The sequence below is a fragment of the Epinephelus moara genome, chromosome 5 (assembly GCF_006386435.1).
Source record: "Epinephelus moara isolate mb chromosome 5, YSFRI_EMoa_1.0, whole genome shotgun sequence".
Classification (NCBI taxonomy): Eukaryota; Metazoa; Chordata; class Actinopteri; order Perciformes; family Serranidae; genus Epinephelus; species Epinephelus moara.
This window is the reverse complement of record NC_065510.1, coordinates 4,139,625-4,158,038: the sequence shown is the minus strand read 5'-3', so window position 1 is coordinate 4,158,038 and position 18,414 is coordinate 4,139,625. Positions and strand designations below refer to the sequence as shown.

At 43.8% G+C, this 18,414-nt stretch overlaps 1 protein-coding gene across 1 annotated transcript; it reads left to right on the top strand.

Moving 5' to 3' along the window:
* The first annotated feature begins 3,280 nt into the window (after nt 1–3,280).
* On the top strand, nt 3,281–11,639 carry rrp36 (ribosomal RNA processing 36). Its single transcript, XM_050043807.1, has 8 exons — nt 3,281–3,400; nt 5,121–5,541; nt 6,838–6,970; nt 7,063–7,129; nt 7,206–7,310; nt 8,928–9,005; nt 9,654–9,771; nt 10,999–11,639. The coding sequence occupies exons 2-8, from the start codon at nt 5,154–5,156 to the stop codon at nt 11,148–11,150; spliced, it is 1,041 nt and encodes a 346-aa protein (XP_049899764.1). The 5' UTR covers nt 3,281–3,400; nt 5,121–5,153; the 3' UTR covers nt 11,151–11,639.
* Nucleotides 11,640–18,414: the final 6,775 nt, after the last annotated feature.

The window sequence follows — 18,414 nt, the reverse complement described above, 5'->3', positions numbered from 1 at the left end:
GTTTAGTAAAAATCCATATGGCGGTTAGGCCTAGATAAGAAATGAGCTCTCTAGCGCCCCCATTTTGTTTGATGGGGTCAATAATGGAGGGGTCCCCTCAGATTATGTGTGGTCATATGCCTACAAAGTTGCGTGGTGATGGGTGAAACCCTTGAGATGTTATACACCTTTACTTTATTTGTTTATTTGAAGAGGAAAGTGCATATTAATGAACAATCGGTACAAATACATGACGTCATGTAAATATGCCGGATTTAGCTACAAGCTAATTTCCATCCATAGTCCTCACATTTAAAAGACAGACAGACATACCATAAATAATAGTTCAATCAACAACATATAAAGTGCACAACAATATTAGCAGCAGTTATACAGTAGATTCAACAAGGGGCTACAGTAGAGAACTGTATGAGAGGGCTGATCACTGTGTCATTCATGGGTGCAGATTTGATGAGTCAATAGCCATCCTTTAAGCTGTTTTTTAAAAGTAGCAAGAGTGGGACTGTCTCTGATTGATGTTGGGAGACCGTTCCAACCTGCACTGCCCTTTATAGTAAGGGAATTTTGGCCTATAAAGGTTCGTCTGAACTGCACCTCGCGGTCCCCTCTGGACGCAGATCTGGTACTGAGCGTGTTGTCTCTCCATTTTAAAAAACCTCCAACGGGGGAGGAGCCAGCCCGTTGAGAGTTTTATAGATGAGGCAGCTGTATTTAAAAATTTTAAAATGTTCAAAACTCAATAAATTGTACCTCGCAAGAATTGAACAGTGATGTGAGGAATATGGTTTTTTGGCGAATACCTTGATGGCGTTTTTGTAGAGTTGTTCAATTGGTTTCACAAAACAGTACTCAATATGAGACAGAATCATGCAGTGGAGATCAGATTTAGCGGCATCAGACAAGATGAGGGGCCTGATTTGTTTAAAATTTTGCAGGCTGAATCTTATCGTGTTGGCCACTTTTTTTATGTGTTTCTTAAATGTGAGATTCATGTCTAATGTGATACCAAGGAACTTGAACTGGGTTACCAATTCAAGTTCCTCTTCTCCGATGAATACGTTGGATCTGTTCTGCTCTACTGGTCGCTTTGTGAATGTCATACACACCGTTTTTTTTTGTGTTGAGCATAAGGTAGTTGTTATTAAGCCAGTCTTGTACCTTAGTTAGAGCATTTGTGAGTTTGTTGGAGGTAATGACTTATATGAAAATGATATGAAAATTATTGCGTCGTCCACATACATCTGGACATTAAGGTCTGGGCACACATCTGGGAGGTCGTTTATGTACAGTGAAAATAACAACGGCGCAAGGATCGAACCCTGAGGGACACCAACTGTTGTAGTGCGAAAAGGCGATTTGACCCCATCGACAGTTACACATTGAATTCTGCTTGACAAATATGATTTGAATCATTGCATGGTGTTATCAGAGAAGTTAAAGAATGTGAGTTTGTTTACGAGTACCTGGTGGTCGACAGTGTCAAATGCCTTCTTAAAGGTCAAGAAATACAGCACCAACACATGGGGATTTATCCAACAGACATTTGATTTTTTTGGTGAACATACAGTTGGCTGATTCAGTGGAATGGTGTGCCCTGAAGCCAAACTGCTTGGATGTAATGGAGTGAGACCTTCGTCCAGATGTTTGATCAGTTGATTCGCTACCCATTTCTTTATGTGATGAGCCACGCCCTCCGCAATATTCATTGCCTTATAGAAGCTCAGTTTTAGTAAGTTTTCCAACTTTTGCCAAGAGGGAACTTTAGATATTGGTCCCTAGATTATGTTCACCCAGTTTCATGCAGATCGCTCAAACTTCCTAGGAAGAGATCCATTTGAAGTGTTTTTCAAAAAATTCAAAATGGCGGAAAATCTATATAAGCGGAAGTTATGGGTTCTTGAGGCAAATGTGTTCCTCATGAGGAGAGGCATCTCTGTGCAAAGTTTCATGTCTCTACCACATACGGGGCATGAGATATGTCCATTCAAAGTTTGACATTTCAATCGGTTGCTATAGCGCCCCCCTTTGGCCAATTGATGTAATATTGCTTCATTGGCATCCTCCCATGACCCTCTACCACTGTGCCAAATTTCACATGGATTGACCAAGTCAGTGAGGAGAAAAACGTGGAACACACACACACACACACACACACACACACACACACACACACTTCATCATTATAGAGTAAGATAAAAATTGAGTTTACAGCCATCAGTGTCTGAGATATTAATCTCACTCAGATTAAACAAATCAACCCTTTTGAACAGAACAAGACTGAAATATTCAGAACAGATGAACCAAAACCATCAAACAGTCCACAAACAAGAAAATCGCTGGTTCAGCTCGTAACCACTAAATGTTTTGTTTCTGAAGAGATTTTTTCAGTTTGAATGAAGCGTCACATTTTGCAGCTCATCATCACAGTGACTCCACAGACCAACACTCAAGTGTTGCATTTTGCATTTATTCTTTTTATTGGTGTTTTTTTGAGTATACAGGTTTGTTTTCTCTCGGCTGGAACAACCCTCTGATACCACTGGCAACTGGTAATTGTTGCTCTAAAAATGATTTGTATAGTTTTATAATCGATCAAATATTGAAAGGTATCATTCAATCTGTGCAACACATTAAAAGCTTTAAACCTGCAGTTTTATTTATTTATACAATCAATGAAATGCAGGAACTCTGGAAACAAATTCATGCAATGTGAGAGAGTACTAAACACAATGATAGAATAATAAAATAACGTTAGTATAAATCTGTTCACTGGACGAGATGATTGTACTCCTCATTCCCAAAAACTAAATCCAATACTGTTCTTTTTACTGCATTACATTTACACCTATCAAACAGATTTTACTTACACAGCCCAATAATACATACACACAGAAGCATCGATAACTATAATCCAGTGATATCATAATTAAATGTGACATTCTAAGTGACACTTTAATTAATAATGTTTTCATGGTTCCACAACTGCTTCCGGTGACAACTTTAATTTACAGAAACTGATGATTGTTTCATTTTTAAACTAATTGTTCATTAATGCAGTGACAGCTCAGTTTGACCAGCAGAGGGACACACTGCGCAGGAAGTTAGTATATTTGCCTACAAAATAATAGTGTAGATAAATATACATTGTGGTAGAAATCTTACCGAAGTCGACAGAGGACAGTAATGAATTACATCAATGTCTAAAAATGTTTCTGCATGAAGTGGCAGCACCATGAGCTCATTATTGTTGTCCAAAGAACGTCGAACACCGTATTGAAACTTTTATTTTGAAGCCGGAACTGATCAAGTATCTGACTGGAGCGATACTCGGAGCCGACATGCACACACGTGGATAATGGACGTCAGCAAAACAGGACTCTAACGACAGCTCGACACACAGGTAAATACACCTTTGTTTTCTCTCAACAACCGCAGAGTGACCATGAAGCCTCGTGTCGCTGCGACAATGTGGAGGACATGTTCTCTGTGTGGACTCTGACTATTGAAGTGAACGTCACGTCGAACTCCATTGGAAAAAATGCCGGTTTAAATTAACTTCCTCTTAATTAAAGGGATGTTGTCAACACAACTTTTAATCTTGAGGTTGTGCGTTTTATTAAAAGCCAGGTGTTCATTCGGCCTATAAATTATTGTCAGATAGAAACAAATATTCAAAACTGTCAACTTTAGTTACACTACTTGACGCCGCTTGCTGCGGGTAAACAACGTTAGCGAGACGTGAGAACAAGCTAACAAAACTTAACGTGTCTGAAAAAAATATGCGTCACCACTTGGTAAAAGCCATCCCGAATCCAAGCGTGCCTCTTATCGATGCCTTGACACATTTAAAATCAAACGCTGACCTGTATTTTTATATAATAATAAACACCGAAAACGTCAATGTGCAGTTTTTTGTATGGAGACTGGTTCACAGTCGGTTTACGTGGTACCTGCAGTTTTTGCGATTAGCTCGTTAAATATCATCCGGGTAATTTCACCAACAGTAAAAGCTCCACATTATAAGATACATAATGATGATGATGATGATTCGCTAATAATAATCCAACACTGACCATTAGCACTACAAGCTAGTTAGCTAGCTAGTAGCCCAGGTTGTGTGAGGGTGGCGGTCCCAGTGAGGTGCTAATTTAAGACTTTCTGTGCTAATAAAGTTGTTTGTCGGCGGTAGACTAAAAATACGAACCCGCTGGAGGACAGGCGAACTTCTTTGCATCAGTTCGGGGGACTTCATGTTGATGTTGGGGCTGTCTCGAGTAACAAACACTTGACTTTTACTGATGAAGCGCAGGTGGATTGTTTCAAATTCAGTACAATCAAACAATCCAAAATGGCGCGTCGTCTTCTTCTCTCAGTGCTGCTCTGCGTCACTGCTCTCGATGCTGCCACCAGTGGCGGGAAGCTTTATTGCAACAGATGATGAGTTGTGTTTCTCATGGTGGTTTGTTTACCTGCCCTCTGACCTTAAAGGGAGAGTTGGGATATTTTGCAGTGGGGTTGTACGGAGCAGTCACCCATAGACAGGATGTTGCACACAGCAGGTGTCAGTCAGGCTGGAGGCCGACATACAAAGCAATCTCCAGCTGTGGAGGGGTCGGCAACTAAATGGATTTTAGCTTTCATTAGTTTAAGTGTACGCTATATTTAGAGTATTTTCAGTGTTTCATCTTAATGTCAGACAGTGATTTTCTTACATGAAAATGAAGCCATTACATTGCTCTCTTCAAAGCCAGACTCCAATGAGAAAAACAGTGATTTAGCATCCCAAAACACAGGAGCTGCTGCTGGTGTACTGCTGCCTCCATCGGTTGACTAGTTTGTGTTATTGTGCGACGTTGGCTTTTAAAGAGGTTACTTCTGATTCTTCTAAGTCACACAATAACACAAACCAAGTAAATGATAAAAGCAGCAGTAGACCAGCAGCCCCTGTGTTCAGGTAGCTAAAATTTATGTTTTTGTCAGTGGGGTCTGGCTTTGACAAGAGTTTAGCACAAACTTTCTCTCTTACTTGCTGATAAACAGCTCCAGGGAGGTGTCGGCCTCTGTCACCACTTCCTGTCCCACACCTTCATCACTTCTAACACTTCCCTTGTTTTCCACAGCCGTCTGCATCTTGCAGAACCACCGGAGCGGAGATGAAGGGGAAAGAGAAGCAGCAGCAGCGAGAGCTCGCGGCCTCGAAGAAGAAGAGTATGGCAGCAAGCAGCAGTGACGACGAAGATTCTGACGTGGAGAGGAACTTTGCTCTGCTCACTAAAAGAGGAGGAGGAGCTGAGGAGGCGTACCATGGAGAAGAGGAAGAGGAGGAATTCAGTGATGATGACGAAGAAGAGGAAGACGAGGAGGAGGGATCGGATGTTGGTGAGGAAGAGTCTGATGGTGGTGAAGAGGAGGATGGAGACAGTGGAGCGTCTGAGGAGGAGAAGGAGGAGGAGGAGGATGATGATGACGATGATGATGATGAAGACCCAGATGATGCTGGTGGCAGCAGTGAGATCCAGACCAGAGACGACATTAAAAAAGGTGAAGAAGAAACAGGGAGAGCTGAGGCTGAGTTCAGACGCTGTGTGGTTAATTGTAAAAAAATCAGGTGCTGTTTGAGGATCGAGCTAAAAGTCACATGATGATAAAAAGCAACGACTGGTCAACTTTCACTACGTTAACACGCACAGTGTAGAGGAGCAACAGTTCCAGCTGGACGAGGACATCTAACTGGCCTACTGTCCTTGTCCCAGTATACAAGCATGGGAGGGGAATCCATTTATTGAGCCAAGTATGTGCGACTCCTCTACGATAGGTGGAGATATGCCCCCTTTCAGCTTGTTAGTATTGGACCTTTTTCCTGTTGACCTATTACGTCACAGACCAAACAATGACATCGTGTACACAAGAGGCCAAAATGAGTTTCCTCTGTAGGGTATCTGGGCTCAGCCTTAGAGATAGGGGGAGGAGCTCTGAGTAGAGACATCAGGTTTGATGTCTGCAGACTGTACGATGACAGCGCCTACTGAGTCACAGGCTACGGCGTACGATGCAACAACTTCCCATACTGAGTGCACAAGGATGCTGCACGGGTTATTACTTCTGCAGCTGTGAAGCTCAACATAGAGGCTCACATTAATAACATTAAATAAATTATTATTATCATCAGTAAGACTAATAATGTCCAACAATCTGATTAAACTGCAGCAGCATCAGTGGGAACAGCAGTCACACAGTGAGATGGTCATCCCAAATTTCTGACACTGTCAGAATTTAATCCCAGACTGTCTTTGATCGCAGACCATGACAGCGACCATCCTTGAACCTCTCTCACTGTGCGACATACGACCACCATTTTAGAGCCACAACCAAAGATATAGCCACGTTTCTTTACCATTGGTCATCTTTTGTCTGGGACAGTCCAAAATCGCAGTATGTGCTGGGCTTTAGGCGAATGACCTCAAACCACTTATCTGCTGCTTGACACGAGAGGAAAACTCACACTGTTTATTTTCCATGACTAATAGCGACCGAGCTGTCCCTTTAAGAAAGGTTACGTGTACGTAACGTAGTGCGGTGGTCTGTGTTATGGAAAGTGAGACTCTGCTGGGTGAGTACATGTAGTAATGTACCATAACCAGGCCGGCAAGCGCAGCAAACACAGTGAAGTTTATGCTTTTTGGAAATGGAAATTTTATCATGGGTCCTTCAAAGGTCAAAGTTTAGATGAAAATGTGAAGCCTGAATATAAACAGCTAAATCCTACACACTGGACCTTTAAGTGACGCACAGTAACATCGACCGATCCATCTCGTCTCTGTTCTCTGACCCTCTCAGAACTCTCCAACATGTCGTTTGAGGACATCATGAAGCTGCAGAACAAAGTGGGAACCAAAGTTTACAACGAGGTGGCGTACGGCAGCGACAAGAGTCAAAGGACGGGCAAAAAGAAACGCCTCAACAAGAACAGGTGATGAAGCTCAGCCTGTGACCGCAGACAGCTGCTCCGCATCATGAAGTTCACTTCCTGTGGGTCTTCACAGTGTGTGTTTGTGTTTTCAGGCCGATGGAGATTTCAGCCAAGAAACCAGCTCCGTTCCTCCGTCAGGTCGTCTCCGTCAGGAAACCGGTGAGTGAAGGAAACCTGCAGATCACACTGAGTCTGTGTTCTTAGAAATACTGACATGATTCTGTTTCTCACTCAGACGCTGAGAGACCCTCGATTTGACGACCTGTCTGGAGAATACAAACCTGAGATTTTTGAGAAGACGTATAAATTCATCAATGACATCAGACACAGAGAGAAAGAGGTGAGAGAGCTTCAGATCAAACTCATCTCTGCGTCAAACTAGGGGTCGACTGATACTGGCTTTTCAGGGCCGATACTGATTATTAGTAGCTGATAAGACTTGTAACAAATATTTGGAACCGATAAGCATTTACAATAAAAATAAAAATCTCTCAGTCAAGATTTTAGCATTTGGAATATAACAAACATCATCACAAAACTTTGTTTCAGTGTCTTTAGCAAATGTTTAATGAACTGAGACTTTAAACATCATAAATGAACATTTGAATTTTAATTAAAGATTAATGAATAAATAGCTCCCTGAGGTAAAGTAAAAATGAATAAAACTGGAGAATATTCACTCAACAGCCACTTTATTAGGTACACCTGCTCACCTGCTCCTTAACACTAATCAGCCAATCAGGTGTCAGCAGCTCATTAACATTTAGTCATGTAGACATGGTGAAGACGAGCTGCTGAAGTTCAACCGGAGCATCAGAATGATGAAGAAAGGTGATTGAAGTGACTTTGAACGTGGCATGGTTGTTGGTGCCAGACGGGCTGGTCTGAGTATTTACTGGGATTTTCAGCACAACCATCTCTAGGGTTTACAGAGGATGGTCCCAAAAAGAGAAAATATCCAGTGAGCCAAAATGCCTTGTTGATGCCAGAGGTCAGAGGAGAATGGCCAGACTGGTTCAAGATGATAGAAAGGCAACAGGAAGTCAAATAAGCACTGGTTCCAACCAAGGTGTGCAGAAGACCATCTCTGAAGCAACAACACCTTGTCCAACCTTGAAGCAGATGGGCTACAGCAGCAGAAGACCACACCAGGTGCCACTCCTGTCAGCTAACAACAGGAAACTGAGGCTACAATTCACACGGGTTTTCTCACCAAAACTGGACAATAGAAGATTGGAAAAACCACATTCAGATGGAAGCATGGATCCATCCTGCCTTGTATCAACGCTTCAGGCTGCTGCTGGTGGTGTAATGGTGTGGGGGAGATTTTCTTAGTACCAACTGAGCATGGTTTAAACACCACAGCCTACCTGAGTATTGTTGCTGAGCGTGTCCATCCCTTTATGACCACAGTGTACCCATCTTCTGATGGCTACTTCCAGCAGGATAACGCACCATGTCACAAAGCTCACATCATCTCAAACATGACAATGAGTTCACTGTACTCCAATGGCCTCCACAGTCACCAGATCTCAGTCCAATAGAGCACCTTTGGGATGTGCTGGAACGGGAGATTCTCATCATGGATCAACTGTGTGATGTCATCATGTCAATATGGACCAACATCTCTGAGGAATGTTTCCAGCACCTTGTTGAATCTGTGACACCAAGAATTAAAAAGGGGGTCCAACCGGGTACCAGCAAGGTGTACCTAATAAAGTGGCTGGTGTGTGTAAATAAGTCCCTGTTGCACTGCCACCAATGTTTTTAAAAGATACAATATTAGCTGTAGCTCCATAAATAACTCCATTAACACTTGGTCATAATAATAATAATAATAATAATAATCTGTCGACCCCTCGTTCAAACCTGACGTTAGAATAGAAAACGTGTGAACTGTTGTCGAAGCTGTTTGACGTCAGGATGTTCGACTGAGAATGAACATGTTTGTCTGCAGATCGTCCAGAAGCAGCTGAAGAAGACGAAGAAGAACAACCAGAGGAAGGAGAAACTGCAGTTCCTTCTGAAGAGGATGGTGAGTGTGAGACACTGAAAGTGTTTAAACCTCCTAAACTCACCTGTACACGCTAATGTAAATTATTTTTATGATAAGAAATCTTGAATAAATCAGTCTGAACTTTATAAAGACTGTTTGTGTCTCTCCACCACCTGCAGGTCTGTCAGGTTTAATGTCAGTCTCTCTGTTCTCTCTTGATTATTTATTTGCTCGTTAATTTGATGGACACGATACTCCTTTTAAAAGGGCAGCAGATGTAATGTATACAGGGCACCACGCAGATTTACAGATGTCGTCTTCTTCACCGCTGAGCTACATCCATGAAAAGCAGTGACAGATAACTGTTTTGCAGCTGTGAAGGTTTTTGTACGTCAACTTGTAGGAAAAAACAAATATACAGCTGCAGGCGGCGACTCTAGCCAGCACGGACCGTTAAGGCTGAAAGCTGCTAATGATGAAAGACCTTTAACAGTTTCTGACACCAGCATCAAAGTTAACCAACAGGTTTTATGATGATCGGACAGACGATCATTCATTGATGCTCAAATCTGTGCTGCGTCTGCTTGAACACTTCCTGCTCGGTGTTTCACAATAAAAGCTCTGAGCACAGGGTGGCAAATGGAGGGCGTCAGTTTTAAATGTGTGAACTGTGACGTCTGTCTGCAGGAGAACCAGGAGCGAGCCAGGCAGAGCCGAGAGCAGCAGCGAGACAGAGAGCTGCAGTTCAAGAGGCAGCAGAGAGAACGAGCCAATCAGGGCACCCGACCGTTCTTCCTCAAAAACTGTAAGAATGAGTTCAAACTGAATGTTTTTATTTACTCACCTGGTGTCTTTATTTTCAGCTCCAGTGACTGTACAGAAAGATGGCTGACACGTCTCCACTTCCTCCCCGTGTACAAGGCTATTCAAGAGAAGGCTGAGACACGGGGTCAAACATGGGGGGATTGCACATGTGCAGTAAAATCTGGTCTGGACTTCCTCAAAGGCTCAGTAGATGGCGTGAGACCGCGGAATAAGGGGGATGTGCATGCATGTCATTTTCACAGCTTATTACTGGACTGTCACTGGTTGCTTGTGTTGTGGGTGAGAATGACAGAGATGCAATTCCGACAACTTCAGGCAGACGCCGTCCAAAAGTCCAAGCAGACCGCACCAAGCGCACTCCTTGATCGCCTGAGCGGATCCTGCGCTTTTTATCTAGCGCCCCTGCTGTCACCTTCCAGCATCGCAGCTCAAGTTACACTGCGCATGTGCAATCCCCCCATGTTTGACCCCGTGTCTCAGCCTTCTCTTGAATAGCCTTGCCCGTGTACTTCCTCCATGTGTACTTTCTCCCCGTGTACTTCCTCCCCGTGTACTTCCTCCCCGTGTACTTCCTCCCCGTGTACTTCCTCCATGTGTACTTCCTCCATGTGTACTTTCTCCCCGTGTACTCCTCCCCGTGTACTTCCTCCCCGTGTACTTCCTCCATGTGTACTTTCTCCTCGTGTACTTTGTACTTTCTCCTCGTGTACTTCCTCCCCGTGTACTTCCTCCATGTGTACTTCCTCCATGTGTACTTTCTCCCCGTGTACTTCCTCCCCGTGTACTTCCTCCATGTGTACTTTCTCCCCGTGTACTTCCTCCATGTGTACTTTCTCCCCGTGTACTTCCTCCCCGTGTACTTCCTCCATGTGTACTTTCTCCTCGTGTACTTTGTACTTTCTCCCCGTGTACTTCCTCCCCGTGTACTTCCTCCATGTGTACTTTCTCCTCGTGTACTTTGTACTTTCTCCTCGTGTACTTCTTGTCAGGATTTTTAAAATCATTAAAAAGTATTAGAATTATGAAAAAATGTCAGCAGTGACTCCTCAAGTATTAATATTATAAATGTGGAAATCAATAAACACTTTGAAATGATAGATTTAACCTTTAACATAATCAATACCTCCAGCTGAAGAGGAGAAAAAACCTGCCACATTTTACGAATGATATAATTTGATAAAGATGCTGAATCTTGTTCTTTTTCCAGCCGAGAAGAAGAAGCTGCTGCTGGCTGAAAAATACCAGGAGCTGAAGAAGAGCGGCAAACTGGAGAACTTCCTGAGCAAGAAGAGGAAGAGGAACGCCGGGAAGGACCGCAGGAAGCTGCCGCGACAGCTGCAGAACAAGAACGCTCAGTGACACAAAGAAAAAACGCGTGAAGAAGAAGTCGCTCAGCAGCTGGAGGGAGATAAAAAAAAGACTAATGACTCGTCTCAGCCTGCTGGAGGAGGATCCTGGAGAATGTCTTTGATGTGTTCAATGATGCTCGGATATCTGAACATTCAAAAGCATCGGAAGTTCATTGTCGACCTTGAGAAGGGACACTTTTCTTTTTCAGGGACTTTCACCTCGTCTCTTTTTCATTTCACATTTTGTCTGTTCCGATGGTCTCTATGTCACATTAGGTGACTGTGGAGTCATAAATCTTGCTGTGACTTGACCGACAGACGCGACAGACCACATGATGGTCCACACCAATCATGACTGGTCATCTTGCACGACGTGTGTATGATGTCATCAGATTATTCTTGTCCTATTTTCATTATTTTCATTATGATTTTAGTCCCTGTGTCTGGTCATGTGCCAGCTGAACTGTAATAAAAAGTGTCACGGTGTGCTAACATGAAAACTTAGCAGGTCACTGAATCCTCCAGAACAAGTTCCTGCAAATGTTTCACAATAAAACCTTTTTAGAAAATGAAGGGATTCTCTCAACTGAAAATGACGAGGAGCTTTTAATTTGAAACAGAAACAGGAAATGTGATGCATTAAATTTGACAGGATTAAAACTGAAAACAGATTAATAAATAACGTCCTGTTTCTAACATAGTGTGTTTGAGATGCAGCTGGTAGCCTCTGCAGCTGTGCTGAGTAAAGGCCCAGACACTATCTGTGAGTTTGATTCCTTTATATCCTCCATTATGAAGAAAGAACATTCTTTGCTAGCTTGATGCTAATGGCAGTACTCAGAGGGTTGATAAAGTGCCTCTGCTGTTTCCTTTTTACTCTGTGTGCTAACGTCCCTACAGGAAATATCTCAAAGGCTGGGCTGTTGTTGTCCTACAGTTTCCACGGCAACAACGCTGGTTCTGTTCCAAAGTCATTTGCCTTCAGTTTATTTTTTAACAAATATTTAACTAAATAAACTCAGCATTTTCTAAAATGTCTCTGTGGAGATCTGGTACCTGTTGCACTGTCCGTGTCTGTGACGACCAACAACCAGTCTGAGCTACATTTGTGTCTTCAGCAACTGTGTGTTGAACATGTGACCAGAACAAAAAGGGATTGTTCCTGTTGCCATGGTTACCGTTGACATGAGAAATAAAGCCACAAGAGTTTAAATCAGAATTTTCAGCAGAGAATGACACATAGACTGACAGGTGCGTCACTCAGCATCAGCACATGATATCCCTGTCTTTCCCCGTCTGACTTCAGTCTCAACCTACGTTAGAAAATAAACTGTGAAATATGTATTTAGTCATGAGGGCTGAGAATGTGTCACTGATTTACTGTACTTCCTTTATAACATATACTCCTGCTCTAGACAGCACATGCAGTTTTTATTTTTCCTGAGTATATCGAGCTAATTCTGCTAATTAAACAAATTGTTAAGTCTTAGCAACTGAGTTGAATTGCAAGGCAAAGTATTATTTGGATGGAACAAACCTTTAAATCGTCCTTCCTGCAGGAGTGTTTGGGCCCTCACAGACAGTGCAGAGTGGGTGAATGACCAGCAGGGGGAGCTACAGGACAGAACACTCAAACTGCTTCACACACCTTACAGTGAGAGTGTGTGTCACATTTTGTTCACTGTCCACTGTATGATTTTTATATTTTCTGTTGCCCTCCAGATGTCTGCAGAGGATTATTGTACCTTGTGTATTGTCACACAGTCGAATGTGACCAGGAGTGAACGACCATCATGTGTTCACGCAGACACACACCAGCACCGTCATCGAGCCGTCATGTCAGACACCTCTCAGTCAGGGAATTACAATTTAAAAACAAGTCACATCAACATTGTTTCTCCTCTTGAGATGAAAAATAAAAGTCCAAACGGGTAATTAAATGTAAATTTGTAGCTGTGAGTGTTTTTCTCCAGCTGATCGAACTGAGCTGAGCGAACAGTGTCACTGTGTTTAAATCAGCTGTGACTCCAAACACCATCTGGATTTTAAGACATTACAAACTGCCAGCTGTGAAGGAAGGACTCAGATCCTTCACTGCAGTTTCAGTAGTCAACCGCTCCGCTGAAATACTCCAGTACAAGAAAGGTCCTGCATTCAAAACCAGGGCGCTGTCATCCATAGGGGGCGCCATAAAGGGGGGAAGGAGAAAAAAAATCTAAATGTTTATTTTTACTAATACTATATTTTATTTTGAAACATGGCATAAGGCCACAACAACATAACTACACAGCACAGCCTACTAAATGATAGAGAGGCCTTTTTTCTGTTTTTTTTTTTCTGGCTCGTTACACTTTACCTGCTCTCTAGAGGAAATGGGCGGAGTTATCCGACATCAGGTGTACCCCGAAACACGCTGTATAGTTATCACATCAAAACGACGAAAGTTTAAACAAACAACAAAAAATAAATCTTTGTTGAAATCAGCAGGACAGCTTGTTAAGTTAGCTGTTAGCAGTTAGCAGTTAGTTTCCTCCAAGCAGCAGGTGGCCTTGACCAGGTGTGCTAGAACAGCTACTGGATTAAAAACCTTACTGAAGTCCAAGTATAAGTATGTAAAGTAAAAGTATATATATGTTGCAGTAAACTGTCCTGTCTGATGTGTTTGGATTAATATTCCTGCTGCATTAATGTTTATGTGTCATTTTCCAGCTGCAGATGTTTCAGGCTCATTTTAACTCCTTTATTTCCTGTTGGGTAGTTTAATCTACAGAGATGCATTGTGGTCAATGAGATCATCATGTGTTTGTAGCGTGGCTGTCCTGTGAGAAACACGTCAGAAAAACAGCCTGTTTTCAGCTTTGTGACTTCGACTTTTCCAGCTGATCCGAGAGGGATTTTAAAGAGTTTATTAAGCTTAATAAAAACTCACCATCCGTGGTCTCCAACAAAGCTTTGTTCGAGTCGAGGTTCCCCTTCCTCCTGTGGCTCGCTGGTCTATGGCCGTATATCGCGTCCATCTGGTCGAACCACTTCAAAGCTCTTTCTGCTCGAACCACTCTGGCTGTTGTGCTCTTTGATAGATCTGTAACAGGGATGTAAGTTTTGGTTAATTCTGCTTTTGTTAGCCCGACAACGCTCAGTGAGGTGAAATACAAGAGGCTGTATGCAATTTGAGACTCACTCTATGTTTCTGTTTCTCAGATTAATCGGAGCCAAGTCCTTAACGAAGGCGCGTCTCAAACTCGCCATAGACCGGAAGTTCCAGACGTAAAAGCACATTCATACTGCTGCTAGCTGCCTGTCTGTCAACAAAGCCGACGTACTGAATGGATCAAATCCTGATAGTGAAGCGAGTCATTTAGCGGAGGTTGTGATGTACAACAAAATGTATGTCCAGACGTCTCTATCCCAGTCTAAGTCAATGGGGAAACGTCATCTCAACCGGGAGTTGTAATTCTACTGTTGTACGTCCTGGGTAAAACTGTTCTCTGTTGAATTAGTGACAATCTTCTCTGACCAACCAGTGCTCTGCTGTGACGAGTGTACTGGGGACCCAAATGCATCACTCTGGAAGTCAGCGACAGTTAATGATCTTTAATTAGGTCTCTGGGTTCAGGGGCCAGGGAACAGAGCGGGCCAAAGAAGCAGGACCGACAACAAGGACATGAGTCCTCGCACCTGAACAGTTCAATCCACTAGCAGGCAGAGGTGACAGAGAGGGGTTTACTGATGGCGTGGTCGAGAAGGCGAGGGGTCTGGAACCAGAAGAACAGTCTGGCGAAGCAGCAGAGCCAACAAGGGACGAGCAAGAGGTAAGTAGAAGCCAGGCGAGGGATTGAGGAGCCGACAGGTAGGTGAAAGGAGGACACACACACAAGGCAGCGTGTGGCATCTCACAGACAGCGAGCAGGTGGAAACATACCACACAGCCACAGGCAGACGGAAAGCAGAGACACTGAGGCAGAGCTCGTGGTCGGGGACAGAAGGCTGGTGAGATTATCGGGAAACAGACAATGCAGGCAGGTCAGAGGCAGGAAGGGTCGGCAACGGGAGATCTGTCAGGTAAGGAGTGCTAGAAAGGCATGTGGGCAAAGAACAATCTGGTAAAGAGTGTGTGTGCTGGAGAAGCTTATATACCGGGCTGATTGGCTGATGAGCTGCAGCTGTGGAGGCAGGTGAGTGGAGTTGGGCTGATGAGGCGGGAGGGAGAGCAGGGAGACTGGGAAAGTGTAGCTGTGACACTCTGCAACATTTTAAATCTTCTGGTATCAGCTCAGCTTGCACAGAACCTTGACCTAAGTGGTACCAAAAAACAGAACCGTTCACGTACTGTTCACAACTTTCGCCAATGGAAAAGCAAAACAGAGCAAGTCAAATGAGGCATTACTGAAGACAGGAGAAAATTAGAGAAAACATTTAAATAAATACACGTAATGTTTGTGATGTTTATGGGCAGGATCTTGAGGCGCAGCTGGTGGGAGGAAGGGGTCCGGTTTGGAGATCTCAGAGTTGCATCTCTGCTTTTCACAGATGATGTGGTTCTGTTGGCTTCATCACACCGTGACCTCCAGCGTGTACTGGGGCGGTTTGCCGAGTGTAAAGCAGTCAGGATGAGAGTCAGCACCTCCAAATCTGAGGTCATGGTTTTCTGTAGGAAAATTTTGGATTGCCCCATCTGGGTTGGGAGAGAGTTACTGCCTCAAGCGAGGGAGTTCAAGTCTTTCGGGGTCTTGTTCACGAGTGAGGGCAAAATGGAGCGCGAGATGGATCGGCAGGTCAGTGCGACTTCTGCAGTGATGGGGGTGCTGCGTCATGGTGAAGAGGGAGCTGAGCCAGAAGGCAAAGCTTTCGATTTCCTGGTCCATCTACGTCCCAACCCTCACCTATGGTCATGAGCTCTGGGTAGTGACCAAAAGAATGAGGTCACAGATACAAGCAGCCAAAATGAGTTTCCTCTGTAGGGTGTCTGGGCTCAGCCTTAGAGATAGGGGGAGGAGTCAGACATCTGGAGGGAGCTCGGAGTAGAGCCGCTGCTCCTTCGCGCTGAAAGGGGTCAGTTGAGGTGGTTCAACATCTGATCAGGATCCTCCTGGGCGCCTCCTGCTGGAAGTGTTCTGGGCATGTCCCACTGGTAGGAGGCCCCGGGGCAGACCCAGAACACACTGGAGGGATTACATATCTCATCTGGTCTGGGAACACCTCGGGGTCCTCCAGGAGGAGCTGGAAAGTGTTGCTGGGGAGAGGGACGTCTGGGGTGCTTTGCTCGGCTTGCTGCCCTGCGACTCGGCCCCGGATAAGCGGATGAAAGTGAATGAATGGACAGGGTATTGGAAAGACATTAGAGTGTGTGTGTTTTTACTTTGACATCTTCAGAATCAAGCAGCAGCTTATTTCTGTACGGTGGCCTGTGATGCCCAAACAGAGAGGAAAGCCAGATTTTCACAGTAAAACAAGTTAAACAGACAGAAATAGAAAACGAGCTTTTAAAACTACAGAAGTGAACGGAGTGAAGTTGTGGTCGGGGGTGTTACTGTCATTACAGCTGTTACGAGCAGAAACAACCCGACTATAAATGACAACAATAGAAATGTCTTTAACACAGTGTGAAGCATCAGCGTGCTGGACGGACAGATGGACGGAGACGATGTGATTCATGATGTTTTTCTGCTCAGTGAAAACTGCTGCTGGATCATGCAACAAAAACAGCGTCATTAAAATAACCTGAGACATGACTAAAAGTTTTCACTGACATAGTGTTGATGGGGTCATTAAAACATACGGAGAGAAGTCTCCTATCTGAAAACAAGCCCACAGTACATAATTCCACCTCCACACTCACTAATGGAATGAATCTGGACACAGAGTTTTGTAGAGGAGACACAGAGCATCATTATTTCATAAAATCCTGATTTGGCCTGCAACAGGTTTCAGCTCGGCTGCCTCTGCAGTTGCAAGCGAAGTCTCTGTCTCACCCTGAGGCCCCCTCAGGTCCCTAAAAGTCAATTAGCGTTGTATAACGAGAACACAGAGCTTTAAACGTTTCTCCACGCCGGCTGAATCCTGTTTTCTCTGCTCTCTGACAGGTGGCATTCAGCCCATCAGCTCGCCTCACAATCCCCCCGTCCAACAATACAGGACAAGGTGGGGGCCCTCACAATAATGCAGGGCCTTATATTCATGAGCTGATACGACCCATTCAACCCAGCCCCCCCACCCACCCACCCACACCCCCGACCCGTCCGTCAGCCTCCAACTTCTCTTTTGTGTCGCTGCTGTTATAAAAGTTATAAAAGACTCTTTAGTGTTGCTGTGTGTGTGTGTGTGTGTGTGTGTGTGTGTGTGTGTGCGCTAGAGGAGCTGATTTTAAGTTTTTTATCCCATTTTAGCTGCATACATTAACATGGAGTGGAATGAGGGCATTTATTCATTTTTATTACTATTTATTACTTTTTATTACATAACTCAAATCTTAATTGATTTTGGTCAGGCTGGTTCACGACAGCTCTCCACATCAAATGAGACATTCAATCCTGACAAACAAAAATAAAAATACAAACAGGATAATAGAGATCTGCACAACAGCAGCAGGCCCAGTCTGCCAAAAACAATCAAAATAGCAAAATCAAATTTGAATAAATAAACACATTAAAATTAATCATGAATCAGCTCAGTTAGTCATCGTAGTCAGCGTGGATTCATAAGAAGCAGTTTTTGACATATAGACAATTTTGTTTTCTTTCTGGGGTTTCGTTGACTTCCAATTCCTGAGTATTGTTCTAGCAGCTGTAATGACTCCAGGTACTGAGAATAAATGTCTAAGAATTTTACTCCAAAAGCGTTGAATGAGGACAATCACAAATACAGCGTAAAACAGTGACAGTTTCTTCCTGATATTTCCAACATAAGTCATGAGTTAATAAACCCATCCTGTGCAGCCTGGCTGGTGTCCGGTAGTATCTGTGTAGCATCTTATACTCCCCGACATATTTACTACATTTATCATCATTTATTTTCTGTAACTCATCCTGTTGAGGGTCACGCAGGGGCTGGAGCCTATCCCAGCTGACACTGGGCGAGAGGCGGGGTACACCTTGGACAGGTCACCATACTATCACAGGGCTTGGTGCAAATCAAAGTGACAACAGGTGCAATGGAGAGGCAAACAGGAAATGGTTTTACATGTGGTGTCCACAGACAGTTGCTCTCTCCTTATCCTTCCTGACTGATTCTTCTCTAGTTTGGTCTTCTGCTAGTGTCCTTGTCACTGCTGGTAG